The 18,176-nt window shown below is 40.7% G+C and overlaps 1 protein-coding gene and 1 pseudogene across 20 annotated transcripts in view; one reads left to right on the plus strand and one right to left on the minus strand.

Annotated features, from left to right (window-relative positions):
- The window catches only part of SH3YL1 (SH3 and SYLF domain containing 1), a 52,316-nt gene that overhangs the window by 17,196 nt on the left and 16,944 nt on the right, over positions 1–18,176 (plus strand). For 15 of the 20 annotated variants that reach the window (XM_015111582.3, XM_077958737.1, XM_077958736.1 and 12 more), the window contains 4 exons: positions 12,932–13,044; positions 13,975–14,103; positions 16,012–16,180; positions 17,173–17,251. In XM_015111582.3, coding sequence (XP_014967068.2) covers positions 12,932–13,044; positions 13,975–14,103; positions 16,012–16,180; positions 17,173–17,251 — 490 coding nt within the window. The remainder of the gene's footprint in view (positions 1–12,931; positions 13,045–13,974; positions 14,104–16,011; positions 16,181–17,172; positions 17,252–18,176) is intronic. The other 5 variants (XM_077958745.1, XM_077958740.1, XM_077958744.1 and 2 more) reach the window with 1 other exon arrangement.
- On the minus strand, positions 8,440–8,842 carry LOC106996693 (10 kDa heat shock protein, mitochondrial pseudogene; annotated as a pseudogene).

Genomic DNA, 18,176 nt, shown 5'->3' on the forward strand with positions numbered 1-18,176 from the left:
AGACACCTAAGATGCAATTCGTGAAAACTGAGAGGTTTCCTAGTGTTCTTGTTGTTACCGTTGGCACCTAGGAAAAATTGTTTCCTTTATTTTCTCAATGAATGTCTAACTAAAGCTATCTGATGGTTCCCATTTTCTTTCCCTTTTTTTCATTAGGAGTAGGGTTTCTTTCATTTGCCATTTTATCTGCTTCTGTCTCATGTACATTTGTGTAACAGGCACATCTCAACACCCGGCCAGCTGTCATTGGCAGTTTATGGACTGCTCATGGCAAAGCCACCCTTCTCCTTCAGTGGACATTGAAATCACGTGGGCAGTGAGTGCATCATCATTTGTGGAAAAATCCAGTTTTGCAACATATGATATTCATATCCCTCCAAATTCTTTAAGTAGAGAAGAACTTCACGTTATTTCAGTTTATAACATTGCTCCTGGGAGTCCGGCGTCTGTCGGGCGGATGTGCATGCTCACAGAGGTCTCCTACGCAGGGATCCTCTTAGGGCTGATGCTCATCTTCAGTCTGTCATTTTGCAAGGGACTGGAAATCGAATCTCCTGGTACGCTCAATTCATTTTCTTCTCAAATTTCAGTCCATTTCTTCCTAAACTATCCTTTGTAGATTTGCCCTGTTGACATAGTTTTAAATTCCCTCAACCTTATTAGGACGAAGTATTTCTAACTCTTCTTTCATCTTTATTCAATCTTTCTTACTCACTGCTGTATAAATCTGTAGTATAAAAGAAACATATTTCAGTTTTGCTTATCATGACTGCATTTTTGTACCATATGCAACCAAATCAAAGCTTTCAAAAATATCGCCCTCTGGTGGAAAGTGTATTTTCATCAGGGACTGTGACTTCCCTCCCTTTCCTTCTCCCTTCCCTCCCTCCCCTCTCTTCCCCTTTCCCCACCCCCACCCAGTCCCCTGGCCCTCCCTGTAGAAGGGCCTTTTTCTGTCAACAGATCATACTGCTAAACTGGGCTGAGTCACAACCCGTTCTTCCCACAACCCTCTGGCTCCTTGTGAGGCTGGGGGCATGCTTTGAGCATTTATTTCAAAAATGATGAGAGACTCAGAAATGATGTCTGTATTAAATTTCAATATATTAAAGATCAAAAATTGAGTTTCCATGGTAATTCTTTGAATATTTTGGACTTTTAGCCATAGGGCACATTAATAGCCCTGAAAACAAGTACAAGTAAAATGTAGTCTCTTGATCCAGTAAATGAAATAGAAAGACTTTAAACATTTTATAGACTGATACACAGTATTTTTTTCTTTTCTTTTCTTTTCTTTGGAAACGGAGTTTTGCTCTTGTTGCCCAGGCTGGAGTGTAATGGCGCGAACTCAGCTCACTGCAATCTCCACCTCCCGGTGTCAAGCAATTCTCCTACCTCAGCCTCCCGAGTAGCTGGGATTACAGGCATGCGCCACCACACCCAGCTAATTTTGTAGTTTTAGTAGAGATGGGGTTTTACCATGTTGGTCAGACTGGTCTCAAACTCCCGACTTCAGGTGATCTGCCTACCTTGGTGTCCCAAAGTGCTGGGATTACAAGCATGAGCCACTGTGCCCAGCCTTAGACTGATACACAGTAATATTTTTAAAAGACAATATGAGATAGTGGTGAGCTATGAGAGAGAAGACTGGGTCAGACCATTCTGGCTCCAATTCTGACCCGGATGCTTCCACCCTGTGACGTTAGGAAGTACCTTTTCTTCTCCGCACCTTGGCTTCTTCATCTGCAAAACACAGTTAAAAATAGCCTTATATAAGTCTCTGGGCTTATATTGGTGATTAAATATGGATTTCTACAGTCAAAGCACTTGAAATGACACAAAACATAATTTTATTGTTAATATCTTCTTCATCTTTGCCGCTTATTTAGGCTTGCCATTTACAGAAACTTTATTGCAAAGCCTGTCTTTATGACAGTATGGAAATTAACTATGGAATTTCATTTAAATAACATAACTATCAACTTTTACATGTCAGTTTCAAACAGAGATAAGAAGCATCTCCTAGGGATTGGAGACATGAGCTTTAAACTTCTTAACTATGACCTGACTTTGCTTCTCAGAGCCCCACAGATAAGTCTGCGTGTAACTGTGAGTGTGAGTGATGTCACAGCATCGGCTGGTTTTCCATGTTAGCAGAAAGCACTGTTTGCTCTCCATGAAGCACCCTCAGATTCTGTCTAAGCCTCCATCCTAACGGAGTACTCTGGCCTGCTGTCTGAATGAGGGAGGGAGTCAGAACAGGAGCATGGGGCTCCAGAGCGGCTCCCTCAGGCTGTTCTCATCACAGCAGGTCTGGTGCCCACCGAGACCACTGGGGGGCTGGAGGGTGGACACGTCTTTCCTGAAGGGACCAACCTCTGAGGGCACTTCTGACTCAGGTGACCGGCTGAGTGAGCGTCCCCTTTGGGCCTGGCTTCTCTTGGAACTTGCTTCTACCATGTCCTAGTAGCCACAAATAGTAAGGACCAGCCCTCAAGTGGACTGTGAATACCGGCAGGGCAGAGACTTTCTCAAACTTCCCAGCTACGTCCACAGAGACCGAGGAGACACCCGTGAATACTTCCTTTCTGTAAAATGGGACAATGGCCGGGCCTGTAACCACACAGGGTTTTCCTTTCAAGCACGTAGAGGGCACGCACGTACTCGGTTCGTACTATCCAATATTTGTTGAATAACTATCTGCCATTCTATTTTCATTTATTTATTTATTTATTTATTTTTGAGGTGGAGTCTCGCTCTGTTGCCCAGGCTGGAGTACAATGGAGCAATCTCGGCTCCCTGCAAGCTCCGCCTCCCGTGTTCACGCCTTTCTCATGCCTCAAGCCTCCTAAGTAGCTGGGACTACAGGTGCCTGCCACCATGCTTGGCTAATTTTTTGTATTTTTAGTAGAGATGGGGTTTCACCGTGTTAGCCAGGATAGTCTCGATCTCCTGACCTCGTGATCTGCCTGCTCCGGCCTCCCAAAGTGCTGGGATTACAGGCATGAGCCACCGCGCCCAGCCATTTTTTTACAAAACTTGTACGCACGCTCGTACGGAATCATTTTCATAGCCATGGAAGGTGGTCGTCATTGCTCTCATTTTATTCGTAAAATAACCAAGCCATGGGAATTCTCCAGTAGGAGGTAGCCAGAGAGTGGCAGATTGGGAAGCGTCTGGTCCCGCATCTAGGCGGCATGTTATTCAAAAGACAGAGTTTCCTGTTGTCTGTCTTGTCTGCACATCCCTCAATGGGGAAAAAAGGAAGGTTCAGGAAAGTTACTTGATCTTGGTTTCACACGTGCTTGGGTGGTAAAGTAAAGGCCACCTCACTGTAACATTCATCTGCATAACAAGCCATCGTTTTCAGGGCACTATACAAGGTAGGCAAAGTCCACATTATTTTCAATATACAGAGACATTAGGGCTTACCTAAGATCACATAGCTAGTGCGTGGTTGTCAGATTGGGTTCACTAGAAGCGGAGCCTGATACCAGTTCAAGTACATGTGATATACTGAGCCAATGTTCTTCGGGGAAAGAAACTGAAGGTACTAAGGGAAGCAGGGTAAAGAAGGGGAAAGGTCCAAGCAAGGCTGTTGCTTAAAGTTCAGTTAAACTCGTCTTCGTCCGTGTTGAAAGGCAGTTCAAGTTACCGACTCAAGGTCTGTTTTTTTTCAATAGACACATTTACAGCTACATATTCTCTCTAGGCATTGCCCTGGCTGCCTTCCATGAGTGTGGGTATGTTGTGTCTTCGTTTTCCTTAATCTCAAAGTATTATCTAATTTCTCATGTGATTTCTTCTTTGATCCATTTGTTATTTAGGAGTGTGTTGCTTAATGTCCACATATTTATAAATTCCCAAATTTATTTTGTCCTTGATTTCAAATTTCATTCCATTGGGGTCAAAGAAAATACTTTGTATAATTTCAGTCTTTTTAAATGGGTTAAGGCTTCTTTTATGGCCTCACATATAGACTCTTGTCTTGTGCAGTGTTCCACGTGTGCTGGAGAAGAATGTGTGTTCTGCGTTACTGGGTAAAGTGTTCTCCAGGAGTCCATTGGGTCTAGTTGGTTTACACGGTTGTTTAGTTGTTCAATATCCTTGAAAATCTTATGACTAATTGTTCTCTTCATTATTAAAAATGGGTTATTTACACATCGAGCTATTTTTGTTAAATTGTCTATGTCTTCCTTCTAGATTGTCAGTTTTTGATTCACGTATTTGGGGCTCTGATATTATGTGCTTATATAAATATATGTATATTACTATGTTTATAATTCTTATATCTTTTTAATTGATTGACCATTTTATCATTATAATATGTCCCTGTTTATTCCTAATTATGTTTTTTGTTGTTTTGAGGTTCATTTCGTCTAATATAAATATTGCCACTCCTGCTTTCTTATGGTCGCCATCTGCATGATGCATCTTTTTCCATCCTTTTACTGTCAATCTAATGGTAACTTTGAATCTAAAGCGTGTCTCCTATGGAGCATATAATTGGATGTTGTTGTGTTGTTATTGTTGTTTTATCCATGCCAGTAATCTCTGCCTTTTTATTTGGTTGTTTAATTAATTTACATTTAATAGATTATTGATATCATTAGATTTGTATCAGCCATTTTACTTTTTTCTATATCCCATGCCTTTTTTGTCCCTCTGTTTCTTCTTTACTGTTTTCAATTAAGTGAATGTTTTGTACTATAGCATTTTGATTCCTTTTATGATTTTTTAACTGTGTTTTTGAGTCATTTTCTTAATGGTTGTTCCAGAGCTTACAATATGTCTTAAATATTTCTAATTTATGGGAACTTGTTTTAATAAGATACAAAAACATTACTCTCATATGGTTCTAGTCTTTTTTCTCCTTTTTTATGCCACTACTGTTATATATGTTAAATCTATATATGATACACACTCAGCAATTCGTGATTATAGTTAATAATTTATATAATTTTATGTTTTTAGAAAACTCAGAGAATAATTGAGAGCAAGTATTTACTCATTGAACTTGCCATTTTAACCTTTTTTATTTACCATTTTTGGTTCTATTCCATTGTTTCTGTTCATTCAAGTTACCATCTGGTGTCATTTCCGAGACAACTTTGCCCCCACCTGACTCTTTTGTACGGTTATTGTCAAGTGTATAATATTTCTATATGTTACAGACTTAACATATAGAAAAAATTTATTTTTAAACTGATGAGAAGAACTATGTATGCATCTATACTATTATTTATAGATAATTATCTTTACTGGTGATTTTTTAAAATGTGGATTTAAATTACTATCTAGAGTCACTTGCTTTCAGCCTGAAAGAGTTTGTTTAGAATTTCTAATATTTCTTGTAAAGTGGTTCTACTAGCAACAAATTCCATCAACTTAAATAAAACATCTTTTAATCTGGGAATGTCTTTATATCCTCTTCGTTTCTGAAATAGACTTTTACTGATTATAAGATTCTAAGTTGACCAGTTCTTTCTTTCAACATTTTGTCATCCTACTGTTTTCTGAAGTCTACTGTTTTTGACAAGAAATCTATCTGTTATTCTAATTGGGGTTCCTTTTTTTTTTTTTTTTTTTTTTTGAGACAGAGTCTCGCTCTGTCGCCCAGGCTGGAGTGCAGTGGCGTGATCTCGTCTCACTGCAAGCTCCACCTCCTGGGTTCACACCATTCTCCTGCCTCAGCCTCCCGAGTAGCTGGGACTACAGGCGCCCGCCACTGTGCCCGGCTAATTTTTTTGTATTTTTAGTCGAGATGAGGTTTCGCCGTGTTAGCCAGGATAGTCTCGATCTCCTGACCTCGTGATCTGCCCGCCTCGGCCTCCCAGAGTGCAGGGATTACAGGCGTGAGCCACTGTGCCCGGCCTAACTGGGGTTCCTTTTATGTGATTAGTCATTTTTCTCTTGCCTCTTTCAAGATTTTTCTCTTGAGTTTTAAGATTTTTTACAATTATCTATCTGGAGTGTATCTTGTTACATTTATTCTACTCAGAATTTGTTGAGCTTCTTGAGTGTAGATTCATGTTTTTCATCAGATTGAGAATTTTCAGCCATTATTTCTTTGAAAAAATTTTCTGCTTCTTTCTCTTTTTCCTTGCCTTCTAGTACTTATATCACACATATGTTGGTGCACCTAATGGTGTCCGAGGTTTCCTGTGTTTTTGTTAATTTTCCTTCACTCTCTTTCTCTTAGTTTTTAAGACTTTCTATTGATCTATCTTCAAATTTACCAGTTCTTTATTTTGCATGCTCAGATCTACCGTTGAACTCCTATAGTAAATTAAATTGTTCTTGTTGCTTAATACACTTTTTACCTCCAGAATTTCCATTTGGTTCTTTTATATAATTTTATGTTTTTATTAATATTCTCTATTTGATAAGATATTCTCATTGTACATTTTTCTACTTCTTAACCATAGTTTTCTTTAATTCTTTGAACATATTTATGACAACTGTTTTAAAGTCTTTGTCTGCTAAATCTGATAGCTGGACCATCTGAAAGGCAGTCATTCTCGCCTGCTTCTGTTTTTAATTTGTTTTCTATGTATGGGTCACACTCTCTCGCTTCTTTGTTTGTCTTCTTATTTTTGGTTGAAAATCAGAAATTTTAGATATTATATTGTATCAACTCTGGATGCTCAACCTCTCCCCCAGGAGCCTCTTATTGTTTGCTTGCTGTTTGTTTAGAGATTTGGCTGGACCGTTTGAATGAATTCTGTGCCCCACTACTGTGAAGCCTCCAATGTTGTCTACAGGCATGCATACAGTTTTCCTGAGATGACAGATGTTCTGACTGTCCCTGTCCCTGACCTGTGTGTTAAGCTGTTTGTCTCCCTTGGTATTACACACCGTTGTTAGCCTCCGCTAACTGCCTGCTGATCACTCCATTGTTTCCAACAATGCCGTGGGGACATAAATTGCTCCACAGTTTGATCCAGTTAAAATTGTGCTCCTGTGCCCAGGTGGTCTTTGAGGCTCATTTCTATTTCAGGAGGGCTCTTCCTAGCTATCTCTGTCCCTGGTTCTCCCTGATGATTTTCTAGACCACCCGTGGTTTTGCTTGTTGCTGTCATGGAACTGAATACCTCATCTTACCTGTTTATCACCAAAACCATCACCCACTCTCTGTTCCAAAAAATTTCACTTCCCTTGAGGAGAGCTTTGGAGCTGCCTGCCCTTGCAGCCTGTCTCTCTCTCTGCCCAAGATCTCTGTGCTGTTGCTCCAGAGCTGGAGGCTGGGGCAGGGTCTCACTTCTCCTGGAGTGACATCCCTGCAGCCTTGGGCAGGGGAGTGGCGTGGCTTGCCTCTGTCAGCGTGGAGCCTTTGCCTCACAGGTGAACTGGAGCCAGAGTAGGTTGGGCCCTGGTGCTCCTGGACTGTTGTACTGGGCTGGAGCCTCCACTTATACATGGGTTCTGGGTGGAGGAAGGAAGCTCCAGACCTCTCAGCTGCTCTTGCCTGGAATGGAGCTTCTGTACATGGAGCTGTGGGAAGAGAAATGCTGGCAGCAAGCCTCTCCTGTGGAGATACTGCAGCCCTGACCAGGGGCTAGGGGAAGGAAGTCTGTGTTCTTGCAAACCCCCTTCCCCAAGAGGAGCTTCCATCAGGCTGACCTGCAGCAGGGCACAGGTTGTAGCGCAAATGTCACCAACTCTCTCTGTCCTTACCAATATTTAATAGTGTTCATTGAATCATTGTGTCTTCATTTTCTTCACTTGCCGTTTGCCCTTAGGACAATTTCCAGAAGTGTTAATTTTTAAAATAATTTTTACCAGTTGTGGTTATTTTGCTCTCGAGAGGGTCTGTGGCCTCTTTATGCTACCATTGCAGTGGCATTCTGATTTGTAGATACATTCTACGGTGGAATGGAGATTCAACTGTAATTGTTAAGTTTTAGCTCTTCTTTTATTAGTTACAGAACATTGAACAAAGTACTTAATCTTCCTGAATCAAATCTGTAAAATAAAAAATTTTAAAGTTGAATAAAATGATCTTTAAGTACCCTCTTTCCCTTTGGATACTTGTGACTGGCAGCAAATCTTGCTGGTTCTGGGCTAAAGTTGTGGCACATTGTTTTGTGCCTGGGTTAGTCTCAGTTTTCCTTCGGACACCTCCCACACCTTCCACCTGTCCAATGCTGCAAAACCCTAACATTTGCTCCAGGTTCTTCATCTGATCTTCCAAACACAGAAAGGGATTTGAGTACCACCTTCTTAATTATTTGTGCTATTACTCTAGAATATCTGGGGAGATGCTAACCTATTCGTTGCAATGGATGCCTTAGGACATTAGAGCTTAATTCTCTTAGAGAATCCTGGTGGAAAAAGATTGCAATCTTAATTGTGTGTTCTTTTTTTTTTTCATTAGTTATCATTAGTTTATTATAAAAGAGAAATGTGGAAATTATTTACATGATGAGAGATTTCAGAACTTCAGTGGAATGGGCAGCTTCATGTTGATGCCATTTCAATAGTGACTTATATCAGTCTAGGTACTTTCCAAGAATGTCACCATCTCTAAATAGGAAATAATCCTTGTCACCTAGAACGACTTCGGTGCCTCCACATTCTGGCAGAAGAACTTTATCTCCAACTTTCACGCTAACCGGTTGAATCTCTCCACCCTTTCCTTTAGAACCCGATCCAACAGCGACTACTGTTGCTTGCAATACTTTTCCTTGAGATTTTTCTGGAAGCATAATGCCTCCTTTGGTTACAGTTTCAGCAGCAGTCCTTTCAACCAATACTACTCGGTCAAAGAGTGGAAGAAATTTTCTAAACGCTTGTCCTGCCATGACTCCCTCTGCCTCAGACTCGTACTCTGCTCTAGTGTCGTTCTTAAGGTCTGATTGTGTGTTCTTAAGGTCAGTTCTCTTAACTAACAAGATCTAGTTATGCAAAGGATGCTGCTTCGCAGCCCCTGCTGCCTGAGGCTGCTTCTGGATAGCTTATTGCATTGTGCCGTGGTTTCACTGGAGAGTGAATGTCAGACTCATTCTTCCGGGGCCGTAAGTGTAAGTGACCCTAAGCTTAGCCAGAAGGCTGGCATGGGTTAATTTACGTTTGACAATCTCAACCTTTAGACTCCCAGATTCTACAGGGCGGAGAGTTCCCTGTTCTTGGAACATCAGAGGTACTGAATAATGGTCTAAATTAGTGACTGAATACCTGTATCTGGATTAGGGATTACTTTGGGGGAGGGGGAAGTTTTTGTGATAAAGAGAGAGATTGGTAAAGAGAGTTGTGATTGTGAGAAGTGAAGATGTGAAAGTTGGTAGTCTGAGGAAAGATAATGCTACATTTTGTTTAAATACCACTTACGGATTCTTTTTGGATAACAGTTGTAGCAAAGCCCAAAGCTCAGAAAGTCCTGCTGCTGCCTTGGCTTTGGACGTGTACAGTCCTTTGCTGTGTTTCCAGCGCCAGAGCTCACACTGGGCCATCAAGCCAGAGCAGTCTGGCTCTTACTCAAGATTGGAATTTGAAAAAACAAAAATTACTCAGCTTTTTCCAGGGAGAATTTAGATGGGCCCTTTCACCTTACTGAAGAGGAAGGTATCTGGGTTACAGTTGAGGATAAATTATTGTTAGAGACCAGAGTCCAGTTTTTAAGCCCCCTAAGAATGGGATGTAAGGAAAAGATCTGTTGGTCCGAGGCATGGAGGGAGTTGCCGGGAGGGCCTCCACTTAGGCTTGGTTTGCATATTGAGAGATTGAGACTGGTCATGCCACACACAAGGAGGGAGGGAAAGGTTTATTCCCCTTGCAGTGAGGCTTTTAGGGAGAGTGGGGTAGGGAGCATGGGGCAAGCTCCAAGCCCAGCCCAAGAGTGGCGAGAGAGAACTGCAGGCCGGAGGGGGGAGCCCAGCTTTCTTAGCCGGTTGTCCAGATGTGGGGCTTGAAGGCGGACAGCAGTCAATCATCCAAAAGGGGGTGAGGCTCTGACAGGATAACTGCCCAGGACTCAGCTGTGTGGTGTGAAGCAGGCTGACCACACGAGAGGGAGATGGGGTGGCACCTTCCGAGGAGCTGCTTTCGGGACATTCAGTCGCAGAGAAGAGGGACGTTCTGTCCCGCAGCTTCCGCTCCATGGCAGCTGTGGTTTTTCACGTTCTTGTATTTAAGAATTTATTTAATTGAAACACTTGCATCTGAGTTATTGTTTTATTTTTTAATTTTATTTTTTGATTTATAGTGGAGTACGTATTTTCCTGGCACTTGTAATAATTTAATACATGCATACAATTTGTAAAGATCAAATCAGTGTGATTGGGATATCTGTCACCTTAAATATTTGTCATTTCTTTAGGCTGGAAGCATTCAAATTATTCTCTTCTAGCTACTTTGAACTAGTCAATAGATTGTTGTGAACCATAGTCACCCTACTGATCTCATAAATAAAACACAAGTCTTATTTCTTTGATCAGACTGTGATATCATTGAGTTTTAATGCAAACTTCTAAAGAAGTCTTGTCAAATACTTACAGGGTTTTCTGAGAGTGCCGTCCCAATGTATTGTTCAGCTGATGCAGATTCCTGCAGGAAATTTGTCTTGCTCCTTGTTCTACGTTGTGGAAATAAACTCAGGGCTATTGCTGCTCACAGGCTCGCCAAGCTGTCTGCAGAGCTTTTGCCCTGGTTCTTGGGCTAATCGGTAGTGTCACCAAAAAACGCAATATTGTCTTATTCTTATTTCAAAAGAACTAAAGAGAGATCAGACAAAAAAAAAAATCAAAATTTTTTTTTTCCTTCAGCTGCCTCTCATAGCTTGGCCTTACTTAACTGTACCACGATGCACCAAGCCAAAGTAGAACATAAGAGCCAGTGTAGCTACAAGGTCATGGGCAGAAATGTGTATTTTCTGAGTGTGTAAGTGGCAAGTATTCTGCAAGGCAAATTTGTTATCTAAAAATACATATAAGACACAGGTTATACAATCATTGGCGAAAATGTTTAACTTTGCATAAGAAAAGCTAAATAATTATCTGTCATTCAGCACCATAATCCTCAGAAATTGTCTATATGTAAAATAAAATGAACAGTTGGCAAGCATCAAGCTGAAGCATCGGGTGTGGGTCAGCTATCTGGTAGATTTAGTTTGTCCTACAGATCTTAAGTGTATTTTATTTCATAAAATGATTCAAATTGAACATTATTAAGAACATGCTTGTATCAGGAACTCTCTTAGGGCCTTTCAAGTATAATCTCATTTGGTTATAACAGGATTTTTCTGTCACTCATATGAAAATGTTGACTTGAGAGCATTGATTTGATTAAAAAATGTGAATAACTGTATAATGAAGGCATATTTTAAACACGAGTCTGCTTGACCTTTGCATGTTGTATTGAACTGATTTCAATTCATCCCTAAACAGCCTTGAATGTGTGCCACTATTATTACACCCATTTTCCAGAGAAGGAAATTGCAGCTTTCAGCAGCTCAATGATTTGCCCAAGGTCGCACAGCATGCAAAAGGGAGTTGTGGAGTTCCCACCTAACTAGTTTTACTTTTGAGCCCAAATACTGAGCCCCATGCCAGCACTCTGTCAACTTCCAGGTGCACCTGACACCTCTATCTGATTCTGACGATCATTCCATGAGGTGTGGGTCCTGGTAAAGCAAATATTAAACACAGAGTGGTCAGAGACACAGAGGCTGGTTAGAAGACCACAAGGTCCACAGCTCTCGAGAAACGGAGCTGGGATGGACATTGGTTCTCCACACCAGGGGTGCCCTGGCCCATGCTCCCTCCCCTGGCCCATGCTGCCTCCCCTGACCCATGCTCCCTCCCCTGGCCCATGCTGCCTCCCCTGACCCATGCTGCCTCCCCTGGCCCATGCTGCCTCCTCTAACCCATGCTGCCTTTCATTTGATGGGTCATGTTATTTTTCAGGTCTAACTTTGTGCTTCCACACTGCAGTAATGAATTTGAGAAACAAATGATTTCTCTGTGTTGACTTGCCTTGAGCATTCAGTTGAATCTCATTGTAGTTTCTGCGTTTATTTAGAGAAAAATTAAGTCTGCTGGGCTCAATGGCTCACGCCTGTAATCCAGCCCTTTGGGAGGCTGAGGCGGGTGGATCACCTGAGGTCAGGAGTTCAAGACTAGCCTGGCCAACATGGTGAAACCCCATCTCTACTAAAAATACAAAACATTAGCGGGTGTGGTGGTGGACGCCTGTAATACCAGCTACTCGGGAGGCTGAGACAGGAGAATCACTTGAACCCTGGAGGTGGAGGTTGCAGTGACCTCAGATCATGCCGCTGCACTCTAGCCTAGGCAACAAGAATGAAACTCTTTCTCAAAAAAAAAGAAAAATTAAGTCATGGAAATAGGCATTCCTAGTGGAAACTACTTTGCTTTCTGATATGTTGAGCTTCTGTGACCTATAGTGAAGTGGCCCAGGTTCAGCTTCCAGTAAGGAGCACACCACTGGCCAGGAGGGAAGTACAGAAAGTCTCTCGGGACCTTCAGCTCCGTCATCCCTGGTGCTGTGCTCTTCGGGCTTGGCTTGTACGAAGTGTTTAGTCTGATGAGATCAGAGAGCATGTCGGATCCCTTCCTTCAACCTTCGTTTGACTTGTTAGCACTGACAGTTTACCTAACCCCACTAAACCCTAGGATCACCACCTACACGACCAGGTTGTGTGGAAGATTAAAGGACAAGATGCAGGCAAACCTCACAGTATCCACATGGTGCACAGTAAACGCTCACTGGGGTTTGCTGTAATTACCTGTGGCAATATTGGCTTCAAAATTCATCAGCTCAAAATAAAAAGATGGCTCTTGTCTCACATTCTTTCCTGTTTCTATTGGTGTTTTGCTGCAATGCATACGGTGTAGTTGAGTTTTAGTCAAGATGAGTTTTAAATGATATTTACTCTTAACTATTTTTAAATCAGTGGGTTTCTACACTTTAGGTATCAGACTTGGTGATAATTCTGAATTATGACCGTGCTGTGGAAGCTTTTGCGAAAGGCGGAAATCTAACCCTTGGAGGGAACTTGACTGTGGCGGTCGGGCCCTTGGGAAGGTGAGTTCTTTAAATAGATGTTAGACAGTAAAGGTTTAACAACTGCATGTTTTATTTTGCATTAATAGGAAACTTGAATTAAAATGAACAGATTTATACATCTCCAGATTTATACATGCCCAGAAGATTCGAGGTCATCACAAATAGGAAATTCGCAAAACACAGCCAGTGAGATAAGCTAGAAAATCTGAAACCAGAACACACAAGAAATAATGAAATGTTTTAGAACCATAGGCCATTGTATCTGTCAGGCTTGAACATAAAATCCACCTTCAGCTTTGAGAGAGCCAAAGGCAAGTCAGATTTTATGATAAAGTTCAGCTTCCATTAGGAAAGAAAGAGCTTTTTCAAAGTAAATCATAAAAATTGGATATGGATGTGTTTTTTTGAGCCGTGTTTACGGTACTTAAAGTGTATTTTTCTTCTCTATTAATGAAATGCTAGTCTTGGATTAATTGTGCAATGTAGAAATATTTTATACCCACACTATTTATAGAAATTACACAGTAAAATCATCTAAAAATGTTCTTGGTTCCATGAAAATACTCAATGCAAAAAGAATCCAAATTATTTAGCACTCTTGAGATGTATTTCCCAGTTTTAAGACAGGACGATCCAGTTGGAAAATATCAGACTTACAAATTTTTAAAATATATTTACACATTCTGCACTGTACTTTTTGCAACACAATTCTATATTATCACAGCCTTCTGTAATAACTTCATGTATGTTCTTCCCCCTGGCCTGTTTTTCCTCTAGGCCACATTAAAACATCTAATTTAGGCCTACAGTAAGTAAAACATAGAAACAGCTGAAGAAGGTACAGAACAAGATAATTCATTTGAGCTGGAAGAAGAGTGCTATTTAAATAGTTATCTTCGGGCTTAGAGCTGCTCACAGCTTTGTGACGCAAAATCTTGTGCTTTGCAGGAACTTGGAAGGCAACGTGGCCCTGAGAAGCTCGGCCGCCGTCTTCACGTACTGCAAGTCGAGGGGACTCTTCGCAGGCGTGTCTTTAGAAGGCAGCTGTTTGATTGAAAGGAAAGAAACTAATAGAAAGTCAGTTCAAGTTAAAGTGATTTTAATTGAAAGTGTGATGAGAAAATAATACTTAAAGAGTTGATATAATTTGCAGAGTACATTTATATATCCTTTTTACAACGTGGTTATAAGTGTGTCTCTTACGTTTAAAAATTAAATATATAAATAATATATGCTCATGGAAAATGCAGAAGACACACAAAAAATAAAAGAAAAAACATTCGATCCCTTTGAAAGACTAACACAATTCACATTTTGCTTTACTGCCTTCCAACATTTTCCTAAGCGTGATTTTTTTTGTCTTACCATATATGATGGTAATCACCATATATATTCAACTGTAAATGCTGTTTTTCCACTTCGCATTTTAAGATAGCTGGAAACCATCATTCTCAGCAAACTGTCACAAGGACAGAAAACCAGACACCACATGCTCTCACTCATAAGGGAGAATTGAACAATGAGAACACTTGGACACAGGGCAGGGAACATCACATACCGGGGCCTGTCGGGGGTGGTGGGGACTGGGGGAGGGACAGCATTAGGAGAAATACCTAATGTAGATGACAAGTTGGTGGGTGCAGCAAACCAGCGTGGCACTCGTGTACCTACGCAACAAACCTGTACATTGTGTACGTGTACCCCAGAACTTAAAGTATTTAAAAAAAAGGAAACGTAAGCGTAAGGTAGTAATACCCTTAGTTGGATGCACCGATTTCAGTGATTTTCAGATGTTTGTGGAAGGCACACCAGTTACAACTCATGGGTCAGTTGGTGTTCCTTGTTGTGAGGTTTCCTGTTCTATACTCCACCTTTGTCTTTTCTCTATGTCAAATAGAGAACAATTTAAAATACAGAAATACAGTTTGATTGAAAAAAAAAAAAAAAAAGAATCTGGAGGTACCCTAAGAGGTAAAGGGAAGCTTCTACTTTAAATTGCATCTGGCTAATTTTTCCTAAAATGCAAATTAAGTGGCTCTAAATTGCCACTAAAATATGTGTGAAGGCCCAGAAAGAGATAAAGAGCTAAGACTGACAGCAGGACTTCTTCCAGAACCTGCAGAAGTTCCACTAATTGCCAGCCTGATGAGGCTGGCCCCGCTGGCATTGGCCGTTAACATTCGCCACGCGTGGCAGACAGACCCGCCACTATCCGAGACAAAGCACCCAGTGTTTACCTCACTGACTCACTCAGGAATCCAACAGCACTATTTGATAAAGCTAAATATAAACCACAAGAGGTAGAAAATAGGAGGGATGGGGAAAAATAAGGTTTGCAGAACTATTCATCTTATAAAATCAAAAGTGATGTGTTGACTCCTGGTTTTATTAATTTGAGAAAAGTTAACAAAAGAATACTTTTAGAAACTTCTGGTTTGAGGCTGTTGGCAGGCCTTCCCACTAAAGTTCAACTAAACCCTGGATAAACTAAAACAAATATGTTGCTTAATGAATGACAGGGCCTCCAAGCATGTAAGGTAAATGTTTATTTAATCTTGATAAAAATAAATATTTTAAGGAAATTACAAAGCCACGGTTATAGGCACCTTTTTTAAAGAAACTTAAAAAGTAAAAACCTATAAAAATGTATGTGCTTGTGTGTATATTTATATGTGTTTATATATGAGTATGTGTGTATGTATATATGTGCAAGTATAAGTATTTCTATGATAATGTGGATGTGCTTTTTATGTTAACAAAGAAAGGATCCATATAAGGATATTTACGGTAGTTGCCTGTAGAGGTGAACTTGGGGTACATTTAAGACTTGAACATAGGATATTGCTTAAAGTTAATGTTTAAAAACTAGTGTATATGAAGTGCTATATATGAATGATTATATATACACACCGTGTGTGCACACATGCTGTGTTTAGAAAAGATTTGTGTATATTGAAATGTTTTTAATTTTATATTTCCTATTAGATTTTATTGTCAAGATATCCGAGCTTATGATATTTTATTTGGAGATACACCGCGGCCTGCTCAAGCTGAAGATCTTTATGAAATTCTTGATTCCTTTACCGAAAAGTATGAAAATGAAGGACAACGAATCAATGCAAGAAAAGCAGCAAGGGAGCAGAGGAAGTCTTCTGTACCGTTTGGTTTTATGTTCCACTCAGTATTCTCAGAAAATCTCTTTCTGTAGAACATTCTGTCCCTGATCCCAGGTTCCCAAGAACCTACTAAGCCTCCTTCGTAGTTTCACTGACTTCACATTCTTGTGAAAAGGTCATGCTACCTTGACATTTCCTCTATACAGATTTCAGGGAAAGATGTCATTTGTCTTTTGTGGTTGCGTTTCTCCAAGGATGGAACTTGGTTGTATCAATAATACAGATAATGTTTGGGAGGCCGAGGCAGGCGGATCACTTGAGATCAGGAGTGTGAGACCAGCCTGGCCAACATGGTGAAACCCTCTCTCTATCATGAAAATAGAAACAGTAGCTGGGCATGGTGGCGTGTGCCCGTAATCTCAGCTACTAGGAGGCTGAAGCAGAAGGATCACTTGAGCCCGTGAGGTTGCACTGAGCCAAGATCATGCTATGCCATTGCACTCAGCCTAGGCAACAGAGCAAGACCTTGTCTCAGTAATAACAATGACATGAATAATAGTTGCAGATCCTGGCGCCTTGGTACGTTAGGCCCTGGGGCACCAAGGAGTTCGTGTGCCTTGTTCATGGGGCTCCACAGCCCTTTCAGAGTTGGTTTGATGCCTGTTTCATGGAGTAAAAACTGAAGCCGAGAGTTTGTCTGCCACTGCCTCTGCCAGTCGCTTGCTAAGCCAATTACTACAATTACCATCCCTGCAACTCGCAGCTCCCTAAGACCTTGCACAGATGGTCAGAGGTGCCTGGGGGACGTTGGCTTCCAGGCATGAGAGGAGCACACCCGGTCCACATCTGAGTCTTGTCGTCCAGTTCAGTTACACAGAGTCCAGAGGGATGCATATGAGCTTTGAGAGTGCCTCATTACTAAGCACATATAATAAAAGTTTGCTAAATAAACTCATTAGAAAAGAGTTATGTGTGCCTAAGTAAAAACAAGATTTAAAATTACGTGTATTTATTTTTTTGTTTCTCCCAGGCTAAAGAATTACCTCCAAAGCCACTGTCGAGACCACAGCAGTCACCTGCACCAGTCCAGCTGAACTCTGGCTCTCAAAGTAAATATTTTTGTTGCAATTAAAATGCAATTGTAATTAAGTAATTATTAAATGTTATTGTTAAGAAATCAAAATACATTGTTAAACTTTAGAGTTAAATAGAAGAACTAACATATTTAAGAGAGTAAAATAAGTGCTCAGCCTCTTCTAAATACATGAGACAAATTGTCATTGCTATAATTTATTAAAACTTCTGTTTCTATTCATAAGATACTTTCTTAAATCTACAAAGATATTTATCTTTAAAGATTTTCTCATTTATTTTCTTTGCCATTTCTTTCAGAAACCGTTATCCTCCTGATTTGAAATGACAACAAAACAAGCCTGTTTTTTTCTTATATACTCACACATTTGTAATTCTGAATATCGGTTTCGACATAATGTTCTTTGGAGCTCAGGATTTCATAAGATGGTTTTTAAACTAGATGACATTTATAAAGCACCAGGCTTTGGTCTTTATCTTTTTTTCTATCATTCATTTTGTGAATCACTCTCGTGTGTCTGTTTTTTGTATATGGAGGTCACCAGTGAATAGGAGGATGTTGAAGTAGGGACTTGGAGGTGATGGTTGACTGTTATACAAGAGTCATTGTGCTGTGGCTTTGGGTGCACAGAGGTGATGTCAACGTAGATCTGGCCTTTAGAGAACTTTCAGAAGAGGAGGAGAGAGATTACATGTAGAAACATAACTGCTATTAGTAGGAGAAGGCATGTGCTGAGTTTTGCGGGGAGTAAATAGTAAAGCTCTGCAGCAGGCAGGAAGCTCGTCCTCGGGCTGCTCCTTAATTTTCTGTATTCGTTTCCCCAGCTTTGAGCCCAAGTCCCTCATATGATTTTTGGCTGTGCCTTTGTCTGGTCTAGATGTGGCCCTCCCAGGAAGATGCTCAGGAGCCAGGCCTGTTCCTCATTTCCCACCTGCCCCTGC

The sequence above is a fragment of the Macaca mulatta genome, chromosome 13 (genome assembly GCF_049350105.2).
Source record: "Macaca mulatta isolate MMU2019108-1 chromosome 13, T2T-MMU8v2.0, whole genome shotgun sequence".
Lineage (NCBI taxonomy): Eukaryota > Metazoa > Chordata > Mammalia > Primates > Cercopithecidae > Macaca > Macaca mulatta.